The 26,301-nt window shown below is 39.2% G+C and overlaps 1 protein-coding gene across 2 annotated transcripts; it reads left to right on the plus strand.

Annotated features, from left to right (window-relative positions):
• Positions 1 to 4,359: 4,359 nt before the first annotated feature.
• Positions 4,360 to 25,250, plus strand: SMARCE1 (SWI/SNF related, matrix associated, actin dependent regulator of chromatin, subfamily e, member 1). Of its 2 annotated transcripts, XM_065896856.1 has the most exons (11): positions 4,360 to 4,590; positions 6,588 to 6,639; positions 6,817 to 6,860; positions 10,057 to 10,161; positions 15,321 to 15,401; positions 17,009 to 17,140; positions 17,403 to 17,574; positions 21,140 to 21,312; positions 21,828 to 21,929; positions 22,587 to 22,797; positions 24,978 to 25,250. In XM_065896856.1, exons 2-11 carry the CDS (start codon positions 6,633 to 6,635, stop codon positions 25,184 to 25,186), a joined length of 1,236 nt encoding a protein of 411 aa, XP_065752928.1. In that variant the 5' UTR covers positions 4,360 to 4,590; positions 6,588 to 6,632; the 3' UTR covers positions 25,187 to 25,250. The 2 variants fall into 2 exon arrangements, with proteins under 2 accessions (XP_065752928.1, XP_065752929.1); XM_065896857.1 differs by lacking the exon at positions 10,057 to 10,161 and having other exon boundaries at positions 4,576 to 4,590.
• Positions 25,251 to 26,301: the final 1,051 nt, after the last annotated feature.

Genomic DNA, 26,301 nt, shown 5'->3' on the forward strand with positions numbered 1-26,301 from the left:
TGAAATGGTTCAAATGCACCCTTCCATAACAAAATACAAAAGTAAATAATAATTCCAGTTACCAACAATTGCAGGATATCAGCCCTGGGACTGTCAGTAATGACCCACGTAACCAGGAAGGAATCACTTAAATTCCCTGGGCCTCAATTTTCACACCTGAAAATTAAGAGAAAGATGGTGGTTGATCAGAACTCCTACGCTGCCTACCTCACAGAAATGTTTGAAATAATATACATGTGAAAATATTTGGCAAAGCACTACTCAAATATACAGTACTATTTGGATGAAAATGGTCACTGGGAGAGAAGAATTTGTGAGGACAATTGTAGATGACGATGAGTAAGTAATAGTTCAAACACAACAGGTAAAGAGAATGTTTTAAATTCTTCAATTAATGCCAGAAGAGTTATTCTTTCCCAGTGAGTTATCCAATTTGACCTGTTCTACCATGATAGTTTAAAGTACAAAATGTTCTCCAAAGTAAAAAAAAAAAAGTTTAAAATAATTTGAAAGTTTCCAATGGAATCATGTTATGGTACATGGGCCAAAATGTAAACTTCAGTTAAATAATATGTATACACACATTACTCAAATTAGCAACACATGAAATGAGAGGAAAGTCTGTGCACAGGGTAGACTTTAGTGCTACATTTATAAGTTATGGCCATCATGTACACATAGATTGCCAACATTCATGGGCATACTACAAAGAAACATTTTGAAATAAGGTGTATGTGCAAACCAGTACAAGCCTTTTCCAGTTTCCCTCACCCATTTAGACCCTAGACCAGGATTGGCAAACTTTGTAAAAGCCCACATAGCAATTATTTTAGGTTTTTCGCGCCATACAATCCCTGTAGCAACTATACAACTCTGCCCTTATAGCTGAAAGCAGCTGCTACATAAATAATATGTAAATAAGTGGGCATGGCTGTGTCCTAATAAAACTACAAAAACAGAAGGCAGCCCAGTCCTGGCCTGCACCTGCAGTTTGCTGTCACCTGCCCTGGACCCTCAAATAAGACCTGTGGATGACAGACCATACCCCAGGTTCTCCAGGACCATTCTGTTTTCAAACACTTTCATCCTTTTCCACACCGTGTGTCAAAGTTCATGTCCCAAATCCCCAGGTATTTTGAAGGTAATGCAGAAGGCTGTAAAAACAAACCATACTTTGTCGAAGTCTACAAAACCTCGTGAATCACTCAGACCTGGAAATCTTCCGGGCTTCAATATTTCACAACAATTTCTAGTGATAGCAACTGAATAGCCATAACTTCTGCCTTCACAGAAACAGCTGAGAAAACTAGCTTATTTCACCAGTTTTCCTAGAGCCAGAATTTTTTTTTAATATCCAGACTTTATAAGCTATTTGGCTCAGACAGAGTTCTGTTCTCCCTTTCCCTATTTTAAGGGGGAAAAAATCCATTGAAAAAAGCTTCATCAGAACAAACTACAGACAAATTGCATGGTTCAGTGTTTGGTTCAAAATCTTTTTTGAGTCACAGAACTCTTTGGAAATCTGTTAAACTCCAAACCCTCTATCTGGGGGTTAAAAAAAAAAAGCATCTAAAAATTGTGTACAATTTTAAAGTGTTATATAGGAATAAACCTCCTAGAAGCAATTCACACAGACTACTAGGTGTCCAAGGACTATGGGTTTTTCCTTGTTCTCTCCCATTTTCTCCTCTTTCTTCCTTCCCACTCATGGTTCTCATTCTACCCCTAATTGTCTCCCTCCCAGCTTCTTCCCACACTACTGTAGAAAGAAATCAAAGAGACCTGGGCTTCACTCCCAGCTTAATCACTTACTAGTTTTGACTTCCCTGCTTGGAGCGGGGGAAGAAGTATCTCAAGGAAATATGAGCAGTGTCAGAGAGGAAAGCAGGCCAAGTTCCTGAATCTTGCTGCCAGAAAGAAAACTAAACTACTTGGTCCTAAGACTATCACTGTGGTCTACCATAAGGCGCCTGCAAGGGCTCCCAATGGCTTCACAGTTACATGTAGCTGAACAGTCATGTTAATGATGCATACCACGTTTTCCAGGAATAATCACCATTCCAAAAGTCTGACCTGCAGTTCCCATAAATATCCCTGTCCATGCAAGATCATATGTGCTGATGGTTGCCTGGGGAAAAATCAACAGCAACTCAGTGTAAGTTGAATCCACTCTTCAGTCTTAATCTCTAGGGCTTTCTCTCTTTTATATTCCTCCTTTCTTAATTCTGCAAATCTTTGAAGCCCAGAAGGAGCCAAAGGGAAGAAAATGAGATAGCCATTCATTTATTCACTCCACAAATAAGAGCACCTGAATGGGCACTGCTCCAGATGTCAAAAGCCCCCCCCCAAAGAGCTTTCATCCTGATGGGAAGAAAAAGACAACAATATAAGCACATAACAAATAGAGGATGTTAGGTGGTGATAAATACTGTAGAAAAAAACAAAGCACAAACCATGAATGGAGGTTGGGGAATGAGATGCAGTTTTAAATAGGTCAGGAAAAACCTACTGAGAAGGTGCCGACATCTGAGTAAAGACCAGGAGGTGAGAAAGTGTATCAATGTCACTACTCCTCCGAGATCCCCTCCTTTCCTTTTCCACCATTTTTGTGCCACTCTGTTCACACTACAGTGTGCTTTGTTCCTAACACCCGGCACCTGCAGCTTTTCTGCAGAAGACTGCCTAGAGATGACACAACCCAGCACCTGCCCCGGCACCGCACTTGCCCAGACCCCCACCATGAAAGCCAGAGAAAGAAGGTACTGGGCTTCCCTGCTGAGGCATTTGTGTATCTTACATTAATCTGTATCTCTGATGCATGTGTGTATATATATATATATATGTATATACATGCCTTTTTTTTTTTTTTTTTTTTGCTCCTCTACGTGGCTTGCAGGATCTTAGTTCCCCGACCAGGGATGAACCCAGGCCCCCTGCAGTGGAAGCACGGAGTCCTAATCACTGGACCGCCAGGGAATTCCCTGATGCTTATATATTTTTAAAAAGCAATTTCGTATACATTATCTCAAGCACCACTCAGGCCCCCCATTATCCTTTGATGACCTCCTTTTTAGTCTTTCCCTTTAACATGCTCTTCAACTTCACTAATCTCTAATCATGAGTATAAAAATATTGGAGGTGTAAGAACCGGACAGTGGGTTCAGCTGGACAGCTTTGCTGACTTCTGGAGATGCCCTAGCCCCTGCTGGCACACCCAGGATGATGGCTAATGGCAGCCGGAGAATTCAATCAGTCACCCTAAATGTCAACACTGTTTTCAAGTAATTTCAGATCCTTCTCGCTCCACAGTGTCCCACATCGGTCAGGTGTTTATATATCCAAGGAGAAGCTACTATCTAGTAAACCAACGTAGTCTTGATTCAGTGGAAAGAGCCCTGGACTAGACCAGAACCTGCCTCAATACACATTTATTGAGCAGCTAACAACGGGTCAAGCCCTTACTGGGCACGGGCGATACGAAGATGACCAACGCAGATGACTGAACCTTTGCTTTCGTGGCTCTCGTATTGCATTGAAAATGACAAACAGTCCGATATCAGGTAAAGACCATAATAAAGTTATCAAAGAATCTTGGGAGTTCAGAGGAAGGATTAAGGGGGGGGGGGGAGGGGAAAGTTCCAGGTGGGCATCACAAACAATTTGAGCTGGATCCGGAAGGACAGATGAGTTTAAGCTGAAAAATGAAGGACAGTCGTTCCCGGTGGAGAGAACCGAGTGAGCCAAGGCGCGCTGGGACAGAGACCCTTGTCCGACGTTGCAAGAGCACACAACCTGGGGCAAGGAGATTAACATCTCCGGCCCTTGGCTCAGAAACCTGTGGCAGTTACCCTAGCCTCGCGCTTGGGAAAACTGGAAAGGTCCGTGCTGCTTTCGCCAAGGCTCCTGCCCGGCCGCCAAGGCAGGAAGCCCTGGGAGGCACGCGGGAGGGCAGAAACTGCGAACCGCGCGCTCCGCGCCTGCATCCTCGGCTTACTGAAGTACACACTCCAGATACCTGGGAAAAAGTAAAGAAAAAAACCGGAAGGAAAGAAAGAAAAAAAACACCCTCGGAGGCGGGGACGTGCTCGGCCTGAGTCCGGCCGGAGTGACGCGCGGGCCTCGCGGCCACAGTGGTTCCGGGGCTAGCTGCCGGCGCGCTTCCCGCTGCCTTCCGGCCCCGCGCGGGGAAGCTGAGGCCGCGCTCCCACCTCCCCTAAGCGCAGCCTCGCACCTCCCGCCGCGTCACCCGTCGCTACTCCCGCTCCTCAACGGCTGCGGGGTTTGGGCCTACCCAGCGGTCGGACCACCTCCGCCCTCTCCGCCGTGACGAATCGGCGCCCGCCTGGCAAACTACCCAAATTCGGGGAGTTTTGAGAAACGTATGGGGTCTGAAAAAATCCTTGATTGTACTAAGCACCACCGCGTCCCCACCAGAAGACTTATTTTTCTTAAGATAGTCGGTTGGAGCCTTGAAAGGAATTAAGAAGAGTGTTGAAAGTGCGAGCGCGGAAGCTCCGGACGCGAGGGGCGGGGCGTGAGCGGGACAAAGGGAAGCGAGGCCGGAGCTGCGGGCGTTTTTTCTGCCCGCGGGTGAGTGTTTCCGACTGGGCTCGACTGGGTCGGGAGGGTGGCGAGGCGTGGGGTCCCGGCTTTGCCCGACCCCGAGTCCCCGGGGGTTGCTGGGGTTCAGGCTTGGCCGCGGCGCCAGAGCCGGGGGCCAGTTGCGGCCTCTCTGAGGCCTAGCGGAGCGAGGGTGCCATCTGGGGCTCCTCCGGGGCGGCCAGATGTGCCCCTTCCACTAACCCCGCGGAATTGGTCAAAGCACCTCTGCATACTCCTCTTTAGTAGAGTCGCTGGGAAAGTGCATCCTTCACACAAACCTAAAGGAAAAGATCTCAGAGGAAGCCCTTGGGGCAAGCCAAGCCCGTGGTCCTCACCCCCGGAAAGGTGGTTTCCCCTCGGTTCAGGCAGCGACCTGAGGACTCGTGGTGTGGCTTAGAGTGAAGAGCGAAAGCTCGGAAACAGTTTGACCTGGGTTTGAAACCCAACTCTGGCACTTCCTGGCTATGTGTCTTTAGACGAGTTACTTACACTCGCCGAGACTCCCTTTTTTCTCTGTAGAATGGGAATAGCAGTACACATCTCGTTGGTAGTTGTGACTGTTAAACCAGATGGTGTAAGTAGTAAGCCTGTCCCGTATAAGGCAGTCAACAGATACTTTAGGATTTTATGCCAGGCACCGGGCATGCATCCGGTGGTGGACAAATGCACAAGGTCACTCTTGGAATTTATAGTATAGCAGAGGAGATCAGTAATTTTAAAGTATTAGCAATAAAGTGTGACGTATCAGAGAGCTCGTGGCAGTAATTGTCAGGGCTCCCCCCAGCAAGGCCTAGTGGATGTTGACAGCCTACCTGAACTTGAGCAGGAAGGAAATCTGCACCAGACTCTGGTTTCTTGCCTGTTCCTTAAGGAGAGAGGGAGAGACCCAGGTTGGGCCATTGAGAAAATAAATGATTTCGTTCTGCACCAGGCTTCTTATTCATAATGCTCCAGGAATTCCCTTAAAATGCAAAACAGAAGCAAAAAACATGTTTGTTTCGCATAATGTTGGATGAAAGTACTCCAGTAGTCATAAAAGTTATTTGCCTTATTTCTAAAAATGAATGTCTGTCTCTTTGTACACACAATGTGTGATGTATATTGAGGTAAGGAACAAGCTCACCTGTGTATGGTCATGTGGTGAGCTAGTAATACTAGGACAAAAGTTAGTAAGAATTGAGCTAGAAAAAAAGAAGAGCTAGGTCCAGGGACTACAATAATAAATTAAATGGTCCCTGTTTCTAAGCAGCACATAATATACCCACATTAACAGGTATAATACGATAGCATAGATCTGTGTAAATTGGATAGGAGTACAGATGAGGAAGGAATTAATTCCGCACAGGTAATTTGTCAAGAAAGCTCCATTGAGGAGATATATTTTGAAATGGGCTGAGAAGGGTAATAAGAGTTTTTCAGGTAGACTCTCAAAATTTATTCCCAGCAGTTATAAAGCTGTTTACCACTATAAGAGAATGTAAAGTTCATTGTCACACCAGTTACCTTTTGCACTGCCTCCAGGAATAAAATGGTGCTCCATTTTAGTAGAAGTTGTTATCCTAAAAGGAAGGCAGAGCTGCGGCTGATCAGGGAGCTGTCAGTATCTGGTAGGCCTTGTTGAGGTAGGCCCTGACAATACATCACATTCTATTGTCACTGTATTTTTATCAGTCTGATTAAATGTTTACATGGCATCAGCAAAACGTTTTCCATACAAGAGGTGGCTCAGTATCAAAAACAAAAAAACTTGCAAGTACATGACTAATTTTACTTTTTAATATCCCCAGTAATTTGTTTTAGTCATTTAATTCTGATCAACCAAATGACCTAAAGAACTAGTAAAATATTAAAAAGGCTGGATTACTAGAAGACAATGTAATTTTACTAAGAAATACCAATTAAATTACCCTATCCTTTAGGAAAACATTCTCTTATGCTTGCTGAGTTTTGATTATTTTTCTTTATTTTTCTTTTTTTTATTTTAGTGTCTCAGATTCATTCTTAAGGAACTGAGAACTTAATCTTCCAAAATGTCAAGTAAGTTTCATTTTTTATATTTATCAATCTATATTAATAAGAGACTAATGCCCTAGCAAATGGGAATTCCAAAATACTCTCATTTTTTTTTTCTTCAAAACAGGACCATTGGTAGTTTTGTTGCATAGTATTATATCTCAGTTGTTTACAAGAAGTTATTTATTTTCTTTCAAACAGAAAGACCATCTTATGCCCCACCTCCCACCCCAGCTCCTGCAACAGTAAGTTTTAATTTTCTTGTTAATGTAATAGCCAAGTCTGGCCTTGATACAAAAACCCAGATGTCTTCCAGTGACAGTCACTCAGTCATCACAGCAACAGGATGAAAAATTCAGCTAAAAAAAAACAGCACTTCCTACTAAATAAAATAACTCTGCATCTTACCTTGAACCACCCCCAACATTTAAAGAAACATACTACTGAAATGCCAACCTCCTATGCTCAGTTCTTTTTTTAATTGGGAATAAGTGACAAGTTTAACATTTCTTTCTTGTTAATCTCTATTAAGACTCTTGAAAGTTAATATGAAATGAATGCTCGTTCTGGCATTTATTATTTTTAAGCCTGACCTTCAGCTGGTTACATTTTTCTGTCCTTGTCTGTATATAATTTTCATGTTAAATCAAACAATAAAGCTTCCAGTTCTATAATAGCTTATTGTAAATCTTTATTTTCAAGCTGTTCAAGTAAGGATTTCATTATCTATGGGTCAGATCCTGCCATTTCACTTTACTCCATAAGTAATATTTTATTGGACTGAGAATTGATATGTTTCAAAGTGCCTAAATGATAGTCGTGGACTAATTTTTTTCACCCAGCAAGCTCTGGCCCAGCTTGGTCAGCATGTAAAATAATTGTCCAGTCCACAAAACAGTTTTAACAGTAACCGTTCAGGCCTTGCTGAAATGGATTTCTTGTTGTTTTCTTATTTAAAAACAAAAACAAAACACTTACCATTGACCATATCCTACAAAAGAAGTTCTTTAAAGCTGTTAGCCCTCCTTCCATACTCCCTACCCCTAAATTTCTGGCTAGTTTACTAATTAGGTCCTTGTGTAATTTTGTTTTCTCCACTAGATAAACTAGTTTTATTTACTAACTCTCAGATGTATGTTTTAGTTATGTTTATCAACAATTTATTTTTCCATAGTAAGATGCTTTTTAAAAAGAGATACTGTATCACATCTTCTCAGCTCAATTTATATAACATACAGTTTCTAAAGTTACTTCTGGTCGATCTTAAAGTCCTGTGTTTGGTTTGTTTCTTTTCTTAAATCAAAGAACATTTCTTGTGACCATCTCCTTGGCACTCTGCTAATGGCTATACAGGTGGAGTTGAACAATTGAGATTCCTGACCTCAAAGAGCTAACCATGTACTTCATTTTTGGAAACGGTATAATTGTAATATTTCAGTTTCGATTTTTTTTTTTAGTTCCCTTATTTTCTTACATTACTGCCTCATAATGTTGAATAGTGATTATCATTGCTTATGCAACTTTGAAGGTGTCATTTTGACGCAAATACTGCCTCTGACAGCATATAATATCTTGAAAACAGACTTGATTTTTTGAGATAATAAAAATAGCTCAGAAACTAACCCTATGACTTCTTAAATGTAGAAAGGGATATTTTTACCTTTCTTTAGTCATACTTCTGTACCATTATAATTTCACATTTACACATAAACTACAGAAGACTAGGGGTTAGGACATCCAACAGAATGGATATTAAATGAGTTATCCTCCTTTCTTTTTTTTCCATTTCTTCTGCCACCACCATCACCAGCTCCACCCACCACTACCACCCAAATGTACCGCTCCAAGTAATATAAACTTCTTTTGTGCCTTTGATACTTCATCTGTGTTTTGCCTACTTATGTATGCTTGATCTGCGTCTTCTATAACTACATAGACTAGAAATTGATCAGTAGTTTTCTTCTAAAGAATATCAAATGTATTATCTGCTTGACTGTCTTTCTTTTGGACACTAAGGATATGTGCAGTGGCATGTTTTAGAAAATTGTGTTTATAATCGCTACAGTTTAGTTGGGATGTGTTAAGCTTATTATACAATTCAGCATTGGTATTGTCAATTGCATGTTAAAATGAAATTACTGTCACTTGTTTTGATTGAGGTTCATTAGGTAAAATACCTTACTTTTGGTCTCTCTTTGCTACATTGGTATTGTCAATGGTATTGTCAATACCATTGGTATTGTCAATTGCATGTTAAAATGAAATTACTGTCACTTGTTTTGATTGAGGTTCATTAGGTAAAATACCTTACTTTTGGTCTCTCTTTGCTACATTGGTATTGTCAATGGTATTGTCAATACCATTGGTATTGTCAATTGCATGTTAAAATGAAATTACTGTCACTTGTTTTGATTGAGGTTCATTAGGTAAAATACCTTACTTTTGGTCTCTCTTTGCTACATCCTTTTTATGCATCATACCTTGATTCTCATGAACATTGGATGTCATTTTATTAATCACGAAGGGCACTGCTATATAAGAGCCCATTTGTGATCACATCAACACATAATTTACAAAAGCCAAGAATTCTGTTGCTCCAACGAGCAGTTGTGGTTTGAAAGAGCTAGGGCTGTCAGGAAGCTAGATGAGAAAAGAAAGTTCAAGTCCGTCTACTAGAAAAGTAGTTCACATTAAAACTAAATGCAGAAATTGTTGATGATTGACCTGTGGAAGATGGATCAAAGAAGAGATGGAAGAGAAAGCCTATAAAAGAATGGGTTAAAAAGATCAGACAGTACCCCCAGAAATCCATGCATTTCTTACAAGTCTTTGTTTTGAAATCATGTATGTGGCATCCATTGAATCCCACATATGTTCTTTTCTATTGACAACTTCTGACTTCCTGATTTGAATCTCTTCTCATTTCTCACACTATATAAAATGATTTAAAGTTGTCTTTGAAAGTGATTCATTTCTTGTTTTTTTTTTTTTTTTGGTAGATAATACATTGGCGGCATTCACATAACTGTCAAATAAATCATGTTTTGTTTTGCATGTAAAGTGTTCTCAGACTCCTAGCTTACCACATTTCAAGCTTTCCTATCTCGGACATATATCGCTAAGTTGTTATTTCATACTATTGACCATAAAGTAACCCTGAGTGTTTGAGACACTTCAGTGCATTGCTTATCCCGAAAAACAAGCACACATATTCACACGAACACGAACACCACTGGCCCCTGCAAAGAGACAGAAAGAGAGGGAAAAAAGCAAAACAAAACACTGGTTTTCACTGAAAGAAAAAGAACAGTTACAACACATCATTGCTTGTTTAAAATCAGGTTGCTTTTGCATGCCATATGCAGATCATTTTTCATTTCTGTGTTTTCCTCGTTTGAGCTCATTTCTCATTCGTGTTTTTGTCTCATTTGTTTCCATCAGCAAATGCCCAGCACACCAGGGTTTGTGGGATACAATCCATACAGTCATCTCGCCTACAACAACTACAGGCTGGGAGGGAACCCGGGCACCAACAGCCGGGTCACGGTAGGAGAATCAACTATTACAGCATCCAGCAAACAACTGGAATTGACCAGAAATGCCTTCAGAGTTAGGTCCTTTGAATCATCAGCACAGCCATTTAAAAAAAAAAAAATTTAACCTGGCTTTTAGACTATTTAAAATATTCATTGTACAATCTTACACTGAAAAATGAAAAAATAGTGAGATCTGGATATGTATATAGAAGAAAAGAATTTATTCTGTTTGGTGGTTGGTAGAGATAAAGCCTTGGGCACTTAATGCTAATACCATATGTAGACAAACCCAGAATTTCCTATGGTTAAGATGCCCTTTTTGAGACGAAGAGTATCTTTCATTTAAGGTAATTGGCATTAGGCTCAAGACCTTAGTTTCTTAATAAAGGCTGGGCTTACAGGCCTAGCTGCCCTACCAGTTTGAACTGCTGCACGTAATTATTTGTCTTTTGGATTTAACAGTTGACCTAACTGAGATTCATTTCTCTCTAAAAAGATTTTAATGTCACTTCAACGAATTGCAGAACAAAAGTTGAATGAAATTAATTTGAATTATCAGACTGTAGATATCTACAGCTAGAAGTGTGTTTATAATCCATAGGATAAAGGATATAATTTCTGAAACTTAGGATGTTTCACTTAAATGATCAGCCTAAGATACCAAAATTGGATGATGTAATTCAGGCTTTCTATTTTATTTTATTTATTTATTTGTATTTATTTATTTTTTTAAAGAAAGAATTGGAGAATTCTATTCAAGCCAAATTTGAGGATTATAACCTGGGAAGAACATGTCAGAAAGCTCTGAGAATTGTTCCTCCCGTTGGAAGACTTTTTATTTTACAGTCATCTTAAAGTCCATTTAAGGAAGTTTAGGTACCAAAGAAACAACTGTAAAAATGTTTTACCAAAAATAAATAATAAATCCAAAAGCCAAATACCTACATACATTGGAATGTGGTATTGGTGAGAATTTATACAACCCAGAATGGCTGTAAACTTTTTAATACCTGGTTTTTGTTTGCTGTATTCATAAGTAATTCGATTATTGTGACTTCAAAAAAGCCCTCTCACCCTGTAGTCAGGCTAGAGCAGAAAGCTTGTACCTATCAAACTGTTTGTCTATCTTGGTAAGCTTATTGCTTAGCTTGATAGGTTTCGTTTGTCGAAATTTTTCATTGTTTCTGCATAATTTGTACCTCATAAGCATATCAAGTTTTATGTGCCATGCATATTTCATGGTATCTGAAAAGAATTCTGACAAAGTGTGTGTATGTATGCATTTCACAATGCATACAGTTTCTATGTGCATCGGTACTTGTTTTTCCCTGGCCTGAATGTGTTTCACAAGTGTAACGGGTCACAAAGTTATCAAATGGTAAAGAATATTTTAATTTAAATGAGGAGTAGAATCGATTTTGGACCATTCATGTTAATACAGAAAATTATTCATGGGCAGTAAACAAAAGAATGATTACATTTTAATAGCTCTATACAGTCAGCTCTTGATTATCTATGTTAATGGAAAAGAAATGGTGGTAACTGTAATATTAGAATCATTTGTATTTCAGTTTCTGTAAGCATTTTGTTCTTAACTTGGATGTATCTGCGGGATTCTTTGTTAACAAAGTGAGATCATTCAGTGGAGACTTACTAGGAATAGGAAAGTGCAGCTGCTGTCTCAGGGCCTCAGCAAGTTATCTGTTTCTCCCCATTCTTTCTTTCAGGTGTTAGAACCCAGTATTTGGGGGTAGGCACTAGCTTCAGGGTAGATTAGTATAGGAGGGCTGTTGAGCATGGAAACATTGATCTTCTGGTTCTTCATGGTTGTTTTCTTTGTATTATTTGTTCTCTCGACACCAGAATGAAGTGTAATCAAAGTGCTCTGTAGACTTAACTTGAAGAGCCTAGAAAATGTGGAGGCTTTTAGCCTGTGCTGATCCCAGCCCCTTCAACTTCTAGTGACCTCTCAGGTCATTGAATCATTCTCTATGAAAATTAGTTATGCCTAAAGTTTTATACTACTATATATGTATAATTTAAGCTCTGTTAGGACTCAGTAGATCTGATTTTAACCTTTATAAAAGTGTTACTTTAAGATGACCTCACCTATGTGTTTTTTTGGGGGGTGGGGGGCTCCTCTTTGGTATTACTGCCTGCAAATCGCCTTAAGTCATCGATTTGAAGGAATGATTCGGTGACACCCTGTGAATAGCTTCTTGTAGCCTTAAGTCATCGATTTGAAGGAATGATTCGGTGACACCCTGTGAATAGCTTCTTGTAGCGTCCACAGAACATCGGGTTTTCCCAGTGACTCCAGTACACTCGAATGGTTTTCAGACAATAAGCATTTTATATATAGCATGTTGAGACCTTTTGGTTTCAACATATGGTAGCTATGAGATGGAATTCACTTCTGGTCAGTTCTTCGTCAGATGATGGTTAACATTCTCAAGTACAGGTGTGAAGACAGATCAAGACCAAATGTTAAAAGTAGCTCATTTCTGTGCTTTAATGGAAATTCCATCCCAGAAGGAAACCTTAGATAAGATCCTACCAGAGAAACAGCTGAAAAATGGGAAGAAACAACAAAAATCTCTGAGTAGCCAGAATTTCACAAAATCATGGGCTTTATTCATAGGAGGTTCCCAGGACCTTACTCTATTGTAAGCACAGTTTTAACAAGCATAATTAGTTGTTTTCTCCAAACTCATTGCCAGTTGGAAAGAGGGACAGTTGCTGCTAGAGGTACATTTCCTGATAGCAGCAAGGAAAGAAACCACTAAAAAAGGAGACATTCCCTCCAAAAGCATAACCACCAGGCCATTTAATAAAGGGGCCAGCAGGTTTCATACCTCAAACTAGAAGATTATAGCAAAGCAGTGATTATAATTGTGTTCAGTGCAGACTGCTTCTTTTTTGTTTTTTAAAGAATAAGGTTTGAGAAATTGTAGAAAGATATCTGTTTGAGATGGTTAATAAATTAGGGGTGTTTAGTGATATAAACCTTTAATATCCTGAAAACCAGCTAGAATTTAACTATGTTGTTATGGTTTTGGGTTTGGTTTTGTTTTCCTTGTATTTGTAAATTGGTCAGTGTAATGAAAATACCACCTCAACGTGTTCCTTTGGGAGAAAAGAAGAGAAATAAGCAAATTCATTGTTATAAAATACAGTTCTTTGAAAAATATCAAAGAGCAAATATTACTGTAATTTGTTTTTAAAGTGTTTTAATTTCACATATTAAAGCATAAACATTTTAGAATTCTTTACCTCTTTTTTAAAAAACTGGTAACAGAGGTCTACCAACTTCAATTATTGGCACAATTCCAACTTTATTTGTAACCCACTTCATGGAATTCTGAAGGTTTGTGTTGGATATAAATTGGAAGTGCTTTCTAATAACTTTATGAAGAATCAGACTTTTATGTGTTACTTGCTCTGAATTCATGACATAGGGTTAGCTTTGTAGAACTCCACCCCCCTCCCCCAGGGAACTCCTACAGCCCTGAGACAGATCTCCTAGTGGCTGTTCATACCACCACTGTTGCCAGTTTCCATCCCCCATGGCTCACTTCACCCCGTTGCCCACTGCTGACTAAAAACAGAGTCTATCTACATGAGCATCAGCATGAGGTGTGCTAAGAATACGTGGGAGGCGTGGAAAGAAGGGAAACACTGCTTCAGAGGAGAAATACGTTCTGATAAGTTCATGTGTGAAGAAGCAGAGAGGAAGCAGAGTTCATGGACAAGTATGGAGGGAGGGAGGGAGACGCTCCTCACAGGAAGAAGAAGCATTGTTGGAAAGTGGTGGAAGCAGGTACCAACACACTATTCCCGGAGCCCTAAGGTTGATTGGGGTCTCAGCCCAGAATGGAGGGGTTTCCCTCCGGTTTTACCACAACAGCAACAACAGGGCAAGGGAACAAAATGGCACCTTAGTTTTCTTGCAAGAATTTGCTGATTCCTGTCTTTTGGTCATTAGAGTGAAGCCAGCTCTTCTTCCCCCGAGCCTGGGAAGGAGGATCAGTATCAGGAGTCTCCCAGAAATTTGGGAGAAACAAATGTGATTCAGCCATGATTTGATTCTGGGTCCTTGATCAAATGCAGCCATGCGTGTAGAGATGAGAGTAGGTTCAGCAGCAGCGCTCGCTCGTTGGAGGTGTGTGGGGTGCCCACTGGGAGCTATCTGATATCTTGCCTAGATTTAGCTTTTAGAAATAGCTGATCTCTCCTCTTCCTTTCCCTTTTTTCTGTCTCTCACTCACTTTCTTCTTTACTTTTTTAAAAACTATTTTTCAGTCTCCTCGCCTCCTTTTCTTCTGTTTTCCTTTCCCTTTCTTTCTGTGTCTTCCCCACGAAACCAGCATCTTTTAAAAATTAAATGGAGTTTCTTGATATAAGGTCTCAAAGGTAACTTAATCAGGCCCTGTTTCTGCCGTTTCTCTGTTCCTGGTAAACTTGTTCACTCCTCCACTGTGATTAGGAATAAAAAAAGGCATGACTTCAGTTCACACTTCCTGATCTCCTTTATAAAACAAGACACTAGATATGGGCATAGAACCTTCAGAAAAGTAAAATCTCTAGTCATAATAAAGGAGCTAAGAAGGGTTTTTCCATTTTCCATTTTTGAAACCTAGGAAATAGGGTTTGCAGTGGTGGCGGTTGCTCGTGTGGAAGTGTGTTCCTGAAATGGTGCAAATAGTAAATAGTCCCCTGTAGGCAGTATGAGGTGTGGTAAGTGCTGAACGGGTTCAGCTTCCGGTGAGGTAATCAAGTGTTGACTGTATGTGTAATGGTAAATTAAGTCAAATAAAAGGGTGCCAGGTAATGTCCTAAACGTGGGACATCTGATATATAACCATATATTTTCGATGTGTGAATTATTGTATAATATTTTATTTGTTCTTACAGCCAGGTTGTCAAAGCAGTGGCAATAAACTGCTAAGTAACGTATTAAAAAATTATGTGCCTAAAGTCTTTATTTTTTTCTGATGTGAACGTTTCTGAATTTGCAGTGATAGCTATTTTCAGTGGAGAAAATATAAGGATCTTGTATCCATGGACGAGTAGAAGAAAGGCGCATTAGCATTTTTTAAGGGACTCTCTTTTCAGTTTGCTGGTGAACTTCTTGCAGTTGAGTGATGAATGTATTTAACTCTTTCCTAGGCATCCTCTGGCATTACGATTCCCAAACCCCCAAAGCCACCAGATAAGCCGCTGATGCCCTACATGCGGTACAGCAGAAAGGTAGGTGCTCAGGGGCCAGAAGGGAGTGAGGACTGCCGTCTTTGCTCTTGGCTTTATGTCAGGCTTCAGATTGGCTTAGCCAGCTTTTTTGTGCATAGTCAGGAAAAGATACAGAATTGCAGTTTTTAAAGAAATTAGTTCCGATTTCCAAATTCCAGAACTAAAATCCAACAAGAACATGATTAAAATAAACAGTTAAAATACTTAAAGTTATGTAGCCAGTGTTACTTATGTAGTCTTTTGGAGAATATTTAATGACATAAAAAAAATGTTTAGTGAAAAAAGGAATGCAAGACTACATGTACTAGTATCTTATTTTTATAAAAATAATGGCAAATACATGCTAGTTTGAATTTTAAAAAGCGTAGAAGACAATGGTTTTCTCTAAACAATAAGCTTATGGTAATTTTTATTTTCTTCATACTTCCTTGAATTTTTCCTCTTTTTTTTTTTTTTGGTGATGAACCTCCATTACTCTTTTTTTGTTTTTGTTTTTTTTAACATCTTTATTGGAGTATAATTGCTTTACAGTGTTGTGTTAGTTTCTGCTGTATAACAAAGTGAATCAGCTATATGCATACATATATCCCCATATCCCCTCCCTCTTGCATCTCCCTCCCCTCCATCCCACCCCTCTAGGTGGTCACAAAGCATCAAGCTGATGTCCCTGTGCTATGCTGCTGCTGCTTCCCACTAGCTATCTGTTTTACATTTGGTAGTATATATATTCAGTGCTACTCTCTCACTTCATCCCAGCTTACCCTTACCCTTACCCTTGCCCATTCCTCAAGTCCATTCTCTATGTGTGCTTCTTTATTCCTCTCCTGCCCCTAGGTTCATGAGAACCTTTTTTTTTTACGATTCCATATATATGTGTTAGCATAAGGTATTTGTTTTTCTCCTTCTGACTTACATCAGTCTGTATGACAGACTCTAGGTCCATCCACCTCACTACAAATAACTCAGTTTCGTTTCTTTTTATGGCTGAGTAATATTCCATTGTGCCACATCTTTATCCATTCATCTGTCGATGGGCACTTAAGTTGCTTCCATGTCCTGGCTTTGTAAATAGTGCTGCAGTGAACATTGTGGTACATGACTCTTTGAATTATGGTTTTCTCAGGGTATATGCCCAGTAGAGGGATTGCTGGGTCATATGGTATGAACCTCCATTACTCTTAAAATAGCAAGTATAACTGATATCTTTATTAAAGACAAGAGCATTTATTGATTTTCACCACTATTTAGAAATTTTAAAATTTTGGGTCAGAATTATTATACATATATTTGACAATATGGTGTATTGTATTATGCAGAGTAACCACATTCCTTCTAAACTCTTGTGAATTTTTAGAAAGACATAAGACTATGTTTTTGAGTTAGCTCATCATAAGTGTCTGCAGTGATTGGAGATATCTGAGATCTGCCTTAAAGTAACCTGACGGAGGACTCGATAATTACTGCAGCAGGCTGAAGAGAACACGGGGATTTGACACTATTGCCTCTGCCTTTGTTGATGATTGAAGGTTTCTGTATTAAAAAGTATTTTTAAAGGTCTTTATTTTTAGGCATCAATACTGAAATCTCAACTGTTTGTCCTTTTCAAGGTCTGGGACCAAGTAAAGGCTTCCAACCCTGACCTAAAGTTGTGGGAGATTGGCAAGATTATTGGTGGCATGTGGCGAGATCTCACTGATGAAGAAAAACAAGAATATTTAAATGAATACGAAGCAGAAAAGGTAGAATGGGACTGTAGGGATGGGTACAATAGAAAATTCGTGAACACTTGCCTTATTATTTATAAAAGAAACATAAGATCTAATCAGACAACTGAGTCATTGTCTGCCTGGGTCAAGTCACTTAATTTCTCTAAGACTTCAGATCCCTTGTCTGTAAAAAGGAGATCATTATCATGTCTTTTGATATTCAAATGAGGTAATAGAAGTAGTCATTGTAACCTACAAAATGTCAACTCTAAAACTGAAAACATTTGACTTTCAGATAGAGTACAATGAATCTATGAAGGCCTATCATAATTCCCCCGCGTACCTTGCTTACATAAATGCAAAAAGTCGTGCAGAAGCTGCTTTAGAGGAAGAAAGTCGACAGAGACAGTCTCGCATGGAGAAAGGAGAACCTTACATGAGCATTCAGCCTGCTGAAGATCCAGATGGTAAAAAAAAAAAAAAAAAAAAAAGTGGGGCTTTGTTTATGCTTTCTCTGAGAATTAAAATATGAGAAATCTCTTAAGTTTTATTTCCTTTTCTAAATGGAAACAAAGCATAATTTAAGTGCCATTTCAATATTTGGAATAATTATTTTGATTAATATTTGTATGTGAACTTCCCAAAGATAAAGAAACACCCTTTTTAGTGTAGAAGATAGCAAAAACTACCTGTCGTTTATCAAAACCTTTGTACTCAGAATGCATGGAGGGTTTTTTAGTTACAATCAGAATTTTACCTCAACTGCTTTTAAAAAGTTAAATGCCTTCAAGTTATATTCTACTTTCTTATTGGTTCCCTAAATTGGCTGAGTTAAAGGCTCTTAAGGGAGAAAGTTAATGAGTGGGAAGAGGCATTATGAACTTTCTTTTCTAGTTAATTCAGAAATCCAGCTAGAATTTATAAATACAACTCATGATGACACTTAGGAGGGTGCGCACCTACAAACTATACACACGCACGCCACCGCACACAGAGCAGAGCTTCCTAGTTGGCATTCCACGAAGAGTTTGCAGGTATGCTTTTGTACCTCTGGTTGGTTCTCTGTAGCCATGCAGGGTCTGAAGCTGCAAGGAGCTTCAGAGCTAGCCACCTCCAGCTGTGAGTATACTCATCCACATAGCAAGCATGCTATACAAATATTTTCTTCGTGTACTGCTGTGATGTGGTAAAGGTTGGAAGCTCTAGCTACAAGCAACAAAAGCATCTAGAAAGTAATTTAAGATCCCATTTTAAAGAAGTAGTAGTAACAAAGAAAAGACTTGTAAGACCTTAAAGAAGAGACCTTTAATAAAGGAAGCAATAATACCACCTAAAGACATGAATAAACTGATATACTTAAAAGGAGAGAAAAACAAAAATGAGCTTTTAAAAGAAAGGACTGGGATATTGACAAATATTCTCATAAATACAAAATATAATAATAACTATAGAAAGCAGACTAGGGAATAGAAACAATATAGCATGTTAAGCAGAGTCATCAGTGCTCAAGACACAGTGTAAGCAAACTTGAGTTGCTCAAATTGGATGATTAGTGCAAGAGAATATACAGAACTAAAACAAATAGAAGATCCAGTCTACAAATAATTAGTGCAAGAGAATATACAGAACTAAAACAAGTAGAAGATCCAGTCTACAAATAATTAGTGCAAGAAAATATACAGAACTAAAACAAATAGAAGATCCAGTCTACAAATAATTAGTGCAAGAAAATATACAGAACTAAAACAAATAGAAGATCCAGTCTACAAATAATTAGTGCAAGAAAATATACAGAACTAAAACAAGTAGAAGATCCAGTCTACAAATAATCGGAAGGATGGGGGTCAGTAATAATCGGAAACAAAGGCTAGCAACATAGAAGACGTAAGTAGAAATCAGTTGAAGTTTTCACAGGTGGAAGGTAACAGCAGGAACACTGAGAAGGACTGAAAGAGCTTCACTTAGGAACAGTCTTCAAAGAGAGTCCTTTTCTCTGTTTCTCAGACTTCTGCCCATTATGTTTTTTAAGTTTAAAATAGGATATTAGAGCTGCTAATAAGAAAGGATGGTAATAGTTAAGGTACCAGGATAAGAATGACTTTAGACCTTGGACCTTATCGCTCAGAACTGAGTAGAAAGAGGAAGACTTGGGAGGTGGGAATGTACATAAACCAAGAGAAAGGCAGCACATCCACGAGTACAACAGCTGCTCACTTAAACAAAGAAGACCTACAAGGCCTACAACATACGTAGTTACCCACACAAGACAGTGAAGTCTTTTTTAACTGACATTTTAGAAAGAGGATATTCATGAGATAAATAAATAGTTAAATAAATAAATAGTTAGATAAATAGATAAATAGTTAGATAAATAGTTAGATAAATAAATAGTTAAATAAATAAATAAGAGGATATTCATGAGATAAATAAATAAATATATTTTAGAAAGAGGATATTCATGAGATAAATACATTCATGAATTAGAAAATATAAACCTACCCCCCGCTCCAAAAAAGAAAAAAAGTCAGACAACTAAAGTGCAAAGGAAGACAGGCCCAGATTTTTAAGACTTTATTTCCCCTACCAGTCCAGTGGTCAACACTGGGGACATATACATGAAAGAAGAAAAAGAAAGGTAACCTAGATGGATAACCTAGCACAAATGTATATAATCTTAAGTGTGAATATGAAAAACTCTCCCTTAAGAAATGAAAAGAGAACTTCCCTGGTGGCGCAGTGGTTGAGAGTCTGCCTGCTAATGCAGGGGACGCGGGTTCGAGCCCTGGTCTGGGAGGATCCCACATGCCGCGGAGCGGCTGGGCCCGTGAGCCACAGCTACTGAGCCTGCGCGTCTGGAGCCTGTGCTCCGCAACAAGAGAGGCCGCGACAGTGAGAGGCCCGCACACCATGATGAAGAGTGGCCCCCGCTTGCCACAACTAGAGAAAGCCCCGCACAGAAACGAAGACCCAGCACAGCAAAAATAAAAAATAAACTACTACCCCCAACATCATCTTTAAAAAAAAAAAAGTAAAAAGGTCACAGTTTTTTTTTAATGGTATCTTTTATTCCAGTAATTTTAATTTCAGAAGTGTATATCCTAAAGAAATTACTTGAAACAAAAAGCAATTTGCACAACAGTTCGTAGCGGTGGTGTTTCTGGTAGTAAGAACTACTTAAGCACCCAAATTAAGGGACGTGCTAAACTGACATAGCAGCACAATTTGAGCCTTTGTAGCAGTTTCCTAAACTGTGGTCCCCCGCCTCTGGCGGCACACTAAGATGGTTAGGTGGTTCAGAGAGGAACTTTCGTTTTAATGTGTATTGCTTAAGAGGAAGCTCTTTTTTTACGTTGATTTAAATAAAAATATTAAGTAAATAATAGCACAGGTTGTTAGCAGATACGTCAAAAACTGGTAGTGATAGAGCAAAGGTAATAGCTATTAAGAATAAGCTTGTAAACCAGATCCATACTATATGTATATGCACTTGAGTGGATGAAAACAGCATGTAATATACCTTCATACACTGACAACAAATGTATATGTGTGTAAATTGATAAAAATTAAAAGTGAAATTTAGAATTAAACGTTTTTAAGGCTTTAGTGGTATTTTAATCTTATAAAATATATATGCCCATCTGGGAAACTGAATATTGCTAGAGATAATGTTTTCTCTGCAGTGGGCATTTTCCTTACTTTAAAGTGCTACAGTGACAAAGACACCACCCAGTTCCTGTGTATCATCAGTTGTAAAAGCCTTAAATTACTACCCCAAAAGTGAGACATTTGGCAAAATCTGTTTCGCTGTCAGTGCAGCCTTCATGTTGATTTCCAGGCCAGAGACACATGGTTGTATTTCATTTGCGTTTCAGCCACATCTTCCCAGATGCACATCATAACTTAAAGATTTATTTTAGATTTTGTTAGACCAGTGAGGGCCATGGCTCCTTGGCAACTAAGTGTTAACGCTGTTGCACTCTCCTGATGATGGTAGTTGGTGACCTGATTTCCAGCTCCTTTTGTTTATTCCAGATTATGATGACGGCTTTTCAATGAAGCATACAGCTACCGCCCGTTTCCAGAGAAATCACCGCCTCATCAGTGAAATCCTTAGTGAGAGTGTGGTGCCAGACGTTCGGTCTGTTGTCACAACAGCTAGAATGCAGGTCCTCAAACGACAGGTCCAGTCCTTAATGGTTCATCAGGTAGAGTCACAAAACATTTTATTATGCCCCAGGTGCCAGGTGACCTGATCCTATACCATGCATCAGTGTTCCTGTTAAATATTTGTGTTCAGTCTGACCTGTTCCTGATTCAGGGAAGAGGCTGGAGGGAGTAGACCTTTCCCAGAGATTTAATAAGTTTGTCATTAAACCTGTAACGTAGAGCCTTTTGACAGAAAGCATATCCGTTAAGAATTTTGAGACATCCTGTCAGCTCTTACTGATGTACTAAATATTTTTTTTCCAAAAAATCGCTGAGGCCTGAAACAGTATTCTCCAACATACACTTATTAATCAGTCATTCCCTCTATGCTGCATTTTACATTTTAAAAATCTTAGCTAGATACATTATGTAATAAATAAATTAAAAATTCAAAACATTTATCACACTATGAGAATGTGTGGACCATTAAAAAAAATGAGACATTTTCTGTGTTTGACATTTGCTTTAGAGAAAATAATTCAGTAGTAACAAAACCTGATCTTATGTTTTACAGCGAAAACTAGAAGCTGAACTTCTTCAAATAGAGGAGCGACACCAAGAAAAGAAGAGGAAATTCCTGGAGAGCACAGATTCATTTAACAATGAACTTAAAAGGGTATAAATTTAATGTGTTAACTATACTTTTTTCACTGTGTTTGTTACTTTTTTTTTTCCTCTTTCTTTTTTCCAAAATAGTGTTTTCATGGAACGTTGTTCACTTTGAAACAGGGTTAACTTTGCTATAACTGGCAAGGTCTTTGCTTTATGAAATCATTTCCATTTTCTGGTAGCGTTGCAATAGGTTTGAAATATCATATAGTACATACATACGTACTAGGCCTTAGACCCTGGAACGCTCTGAGGTTTTAATTTAAACTCTCATGCAGTTGTGAATTATTTCCATTTCGTTGCAGTTTATTCATCAGATGTCTCCGTTAGCTGTAGTTTACAGTTTGCACTTTGTATGAAAACAAGTAAATCTAGTGTTTGGCTGCCTGAAATATAAAATGGAAGCTTTGAGTATAATCCAGAACTTTCAGCATTGTCTCACCAGCTGTTCTGTAATACTTGATGTTATGTGGCATGCTAGGGCAACTTTCCTGTAGGCACAAGAGCTTCAGAGAGGATGTGGAGCCATGTTTTTTTCTGCCATATATATGTATATAGTTCTTAGCCAAGAAAACCCACTTTTAAAACAATTTCTCTGGTTCAGAGATTTTAAGAAAAGAACATTACTAAGAGAGTTTTTTGGGTTCTGTTTTCTGACTGCTAGTTGTGTGGTTTGAAAGTAGAAGTGGATATGGAAAAAATTGCTGCTGAAATTGCACAGGCCGAGGAACAGGCTCGCAAAAGGCAGGAGGAAAGGGAGAAAGAGGCAGCAGAGCAAGCTGAGCGCAGCCAGAGCAGTATTGTTCCTGAGGAGGAGCCAGCAGCTAATAAGACCGAAGAAAAGAAGGAAGACGAGAGCATTCCGATGGAGACAGGTAACCTTTCAGTTGATACTGAAGTAAATGTCCAGGGTTTCTACAGCTGTCTTTAGTTCTGCTTCTCCTTTCTCAGTGCTTTTCAGAAGTCACTCTGTTGATCTTGCCTCTTGAATTATTCTCCATATACTACCCATTTCTGTCAAAATCTTAATCTCTTATAGCAGAGTCTACTAAAAATGTTGGTATTGGTACAAAACAGCAGTGGTGTGTTGTCTTTAGTCTTGCTGTGTGAGGTCTTGGTTGTTTGCCCAGATTGAGTCATGTCATTTCCTGGGAATATAAAGTATAATGGTTTAATGGTTAAGGATACTGGCCCGGGAGTCAGACAGATCTGGGTCTAATACTGCTTCACCATTTGCTAGCGCTGTGACTTTGGGTAAGTTATTTAATTTCAGTTTCCTCATTTGCAAGTATTCTAGCACCTGCCTCTTGAGAGTGAGTTCCCAAGGATAAATGTACATAAAATCATCATTACTGCACTTGATATGATACTGGCACTCAGTATTTTAACGTTTATTGCTAAAATTGTTCAAACAAGATGTGGTCATTGCTCTTAAGATCAGTGTCGTCTCTGGTGTCTTAGAACAGAGTTAGGCAAATAAAACCTGCAGGCCAAATCCTGCCTGCCACCTGCTTTTGTAAATAAAGTTTTGTTGGAACTGTTTATTTACGTATGGTCTGTGGCTGCTTTGGGGCTACAACAGTATAGTCGAGTAGTTGCAACTGAGACTGCCTGACCCACAAAACCTGAGATATTTACTATCTAGCCTTTGTAGAAAGCATTTGTTGACCCCATCCTGGAACAATTCATACTTCTGTTCTACTGATTTTCCTGATTAAAAGCATTCCTCAAGGCAAACAATAACACAGCTTACATGAAGTACTGATTAAATCGATTATTGCTTAAAATTTTGAGATCACTCTACTTTCTGGCACTGTTTTGACCCGCGCAGTGCACTGTGTAATAAACAGAACTGAGCTGAAAGTATGGGAAACACAATCAAAGGCTCCCTGGACCATCATTACAAGTGAGAGGGACCATAGTCATACTTGGTGCTCAACCGACAACTCCTGATTTGACATCTGGAAAACATTAAGTAGAATATAGTATCTTTACCAGATATTTCTACAGAACGCTTCAGCAGATTAACATTTCAGATAGTCAGATTGTAAGTTTTATTATCTGAACCTTTCTCTGTTTTGTGTGAACATGTTTTTTACCTTAACAGATTTGGAGCGTGAACACATTTTGTGGTTAAAACAAGAGCTTGAGAATTAGAGCATGGTTCTTTGGCTCATTTTGCAGCTAGAATACTCAGCCTTGCCTCTGTTTGGTCCTCTGTGACTAGAGCATGCCTGGGTCTTTACTCAGATTCCATCCTTCTAGCTGGAGAAAAAGAACTGACGAAGATTGTTCTGAAGACTATTAGCGCAATAACAGAAAACAGCCCAGCGTGACTCGTAACAAAGTACTTTAAATATCAGCCTTATACCATTTCCATACCTGCTTTCTCACCCATTAAATCCAAGCGCTTCACAACAGCACTGTCCAATAGAAATGAAATATAAGTCACTGTGTAATTACAAATTTTCTACTACTGACATGTTTTTAATGAAATCTTTTTTTTTTTTTTTTTTTTTTTGCGGTACGCGGGCCTCCCACTGTTGCGGCCTCTCCCGTTGCGGAGCACAGGCTCCGGACGCGCAGGCCCAGCGGCCATGGCTCACAGGCCCAGCCGCTCCGCGGCATGTGGGATCTTCCCAGACCGGGGCACGAACCCGTGTCCCCTGCATCGGCAGGCAGACTCTCAACCACTGCCACCAGGGAAGCCCAATGAAATCTTTTAAGTGAAATTAATTTTAATAAGTCTTCAAAATCCGGTGTGTATTTTTAGACTTAGAGCACATCAAAATTTGGAAGCTAAATTTTCAGCAGAAATACTTGATCTGTATTTAGATTTCAAAATTTACAGTTAAAAAGTAGATTGTTTCCAAATCCCAAATTGTTCTAAACATGCTAAAAGTTCTTTCCTCCGTCACACTTGCTCATATCGAGTGCTTGGTAGCCATATGTGGTGAGTGGCTGCCTTATCGGATGCTGCAGCTCTGGACTGTCAGCGTAATTAGAAGAGGGAATTTCTGTATTGGAACTAACAGTGACAAATGTGTGATTACAGAGGAGACACACCTTGAAGAAACGACGGAAAGCCAACAGAATGGTGAAGAAGGCACGTCTACTCCTGAGGACAAGGAGAGCGGGCAGGAGGGGGTGGACAGTCTGGCAGAGGAAGGGACCAGTGATAGTAACACTGGCTCAGAGAGCAACAGTGCAACTGTGGAGGAAGCACCGACAGATCCCGTACCAGAAGACGGGAAGAAAGAATAAATGTTGCCTTGTTTTATGTGTTCTAAATACTTTTTTAAATGAAAAAATGTTTTTCGAGTTTTAATGGTGTTATGTGGTCTGTGTATTAATTTTTTTCTTGTCCGTATCATACCACCAAAGGCTTCTGGACCATTTAGCATCGTGAGCTGAATGGCACAGCCACCTTTCTCAAGCGGGAAGAAGATGGTTCTTTTCTTTGGATCTTGTTTCTAGCCCTCAACTGTTGAAAGCCTCAGAATTTAGATTAATTGAGAAAATGCCCACCTCTTTTAGAGAATTATCCTTTGATGCTGCAGAATCTACTCTTACAAATGCCTTCCTACAGCTCACTTGGGTGCTTACCAAAGCCATAGCTTTAAACCTTCCCAGTGCCCATCAACAGCTTCCTGAAGGGCCCCTTTCCTGTTTACTTCCACAGAGAGTAGCTTCTTGAAAACATAGTTGTGTGAGTTCACTTACCCTTTTTTTATTTTGAATCAATGTCAGATACCAAGAGTTGTGTTAAGGTGTTTTGTGTACCTACAGCCAACACTTGGATTGTATTGATCCAGAAATAGTCTTCATAGTTACTGGCTTATGCAGTAGTCATTAAAGTGAACATGACACATATACATTTATCTATACTGCCTTTTGTTATAATTAATATTGGATATGTTCTGGTGAATTCATCCCTGTCGTACAGCGGGGGAAAATTACATTTTTACCAAGTTTTCCAAAGACAGAATAGATCACAAAGCTGAAGGAATTGAATATTCTTGCAATGGAGGAAGTAACTTCAAAACGATTAGCCCATTCTAGAAGAAAAACAGCTGGGAATTAAGTTCATCCACTGGAAATTGTTTTACAGTAATCAAAACATTTAAAACCTCAAGGCTCAGAATCCCATAGATCAGAGCCTACCTACCTTTTTGATAAACTCTTAGTAAAGTCTTAGAGACCAGAAGCAAGATAGTTTGTGACACATGTGCATTCCAAAAACTAGAATAGATTTTTACTGAATAGTGGTATAACTGGTGGTATATGTTTCTTAAAGGTCCAAATGTAATAAAAAAAAATGGAAAAAAGAGTCTCAGTGTTTTTAATGCACTAAATATGTTTATGCAACACAAGCTTGT

Source organism: Phocoena phocoena, chromosome 19, assembly GCF_963924675.1.
Source record: "Phocoena phocoena chromosome 19, mPhoPho1.1, whole genome shotgun sequence".
Classification (NCBI taxonomy): Eukaryota; Metazoa; Chordata; class Mammalia; order Artiodactyla; family Phocoenidae; genus Phocoena; species Phocoena phocoena.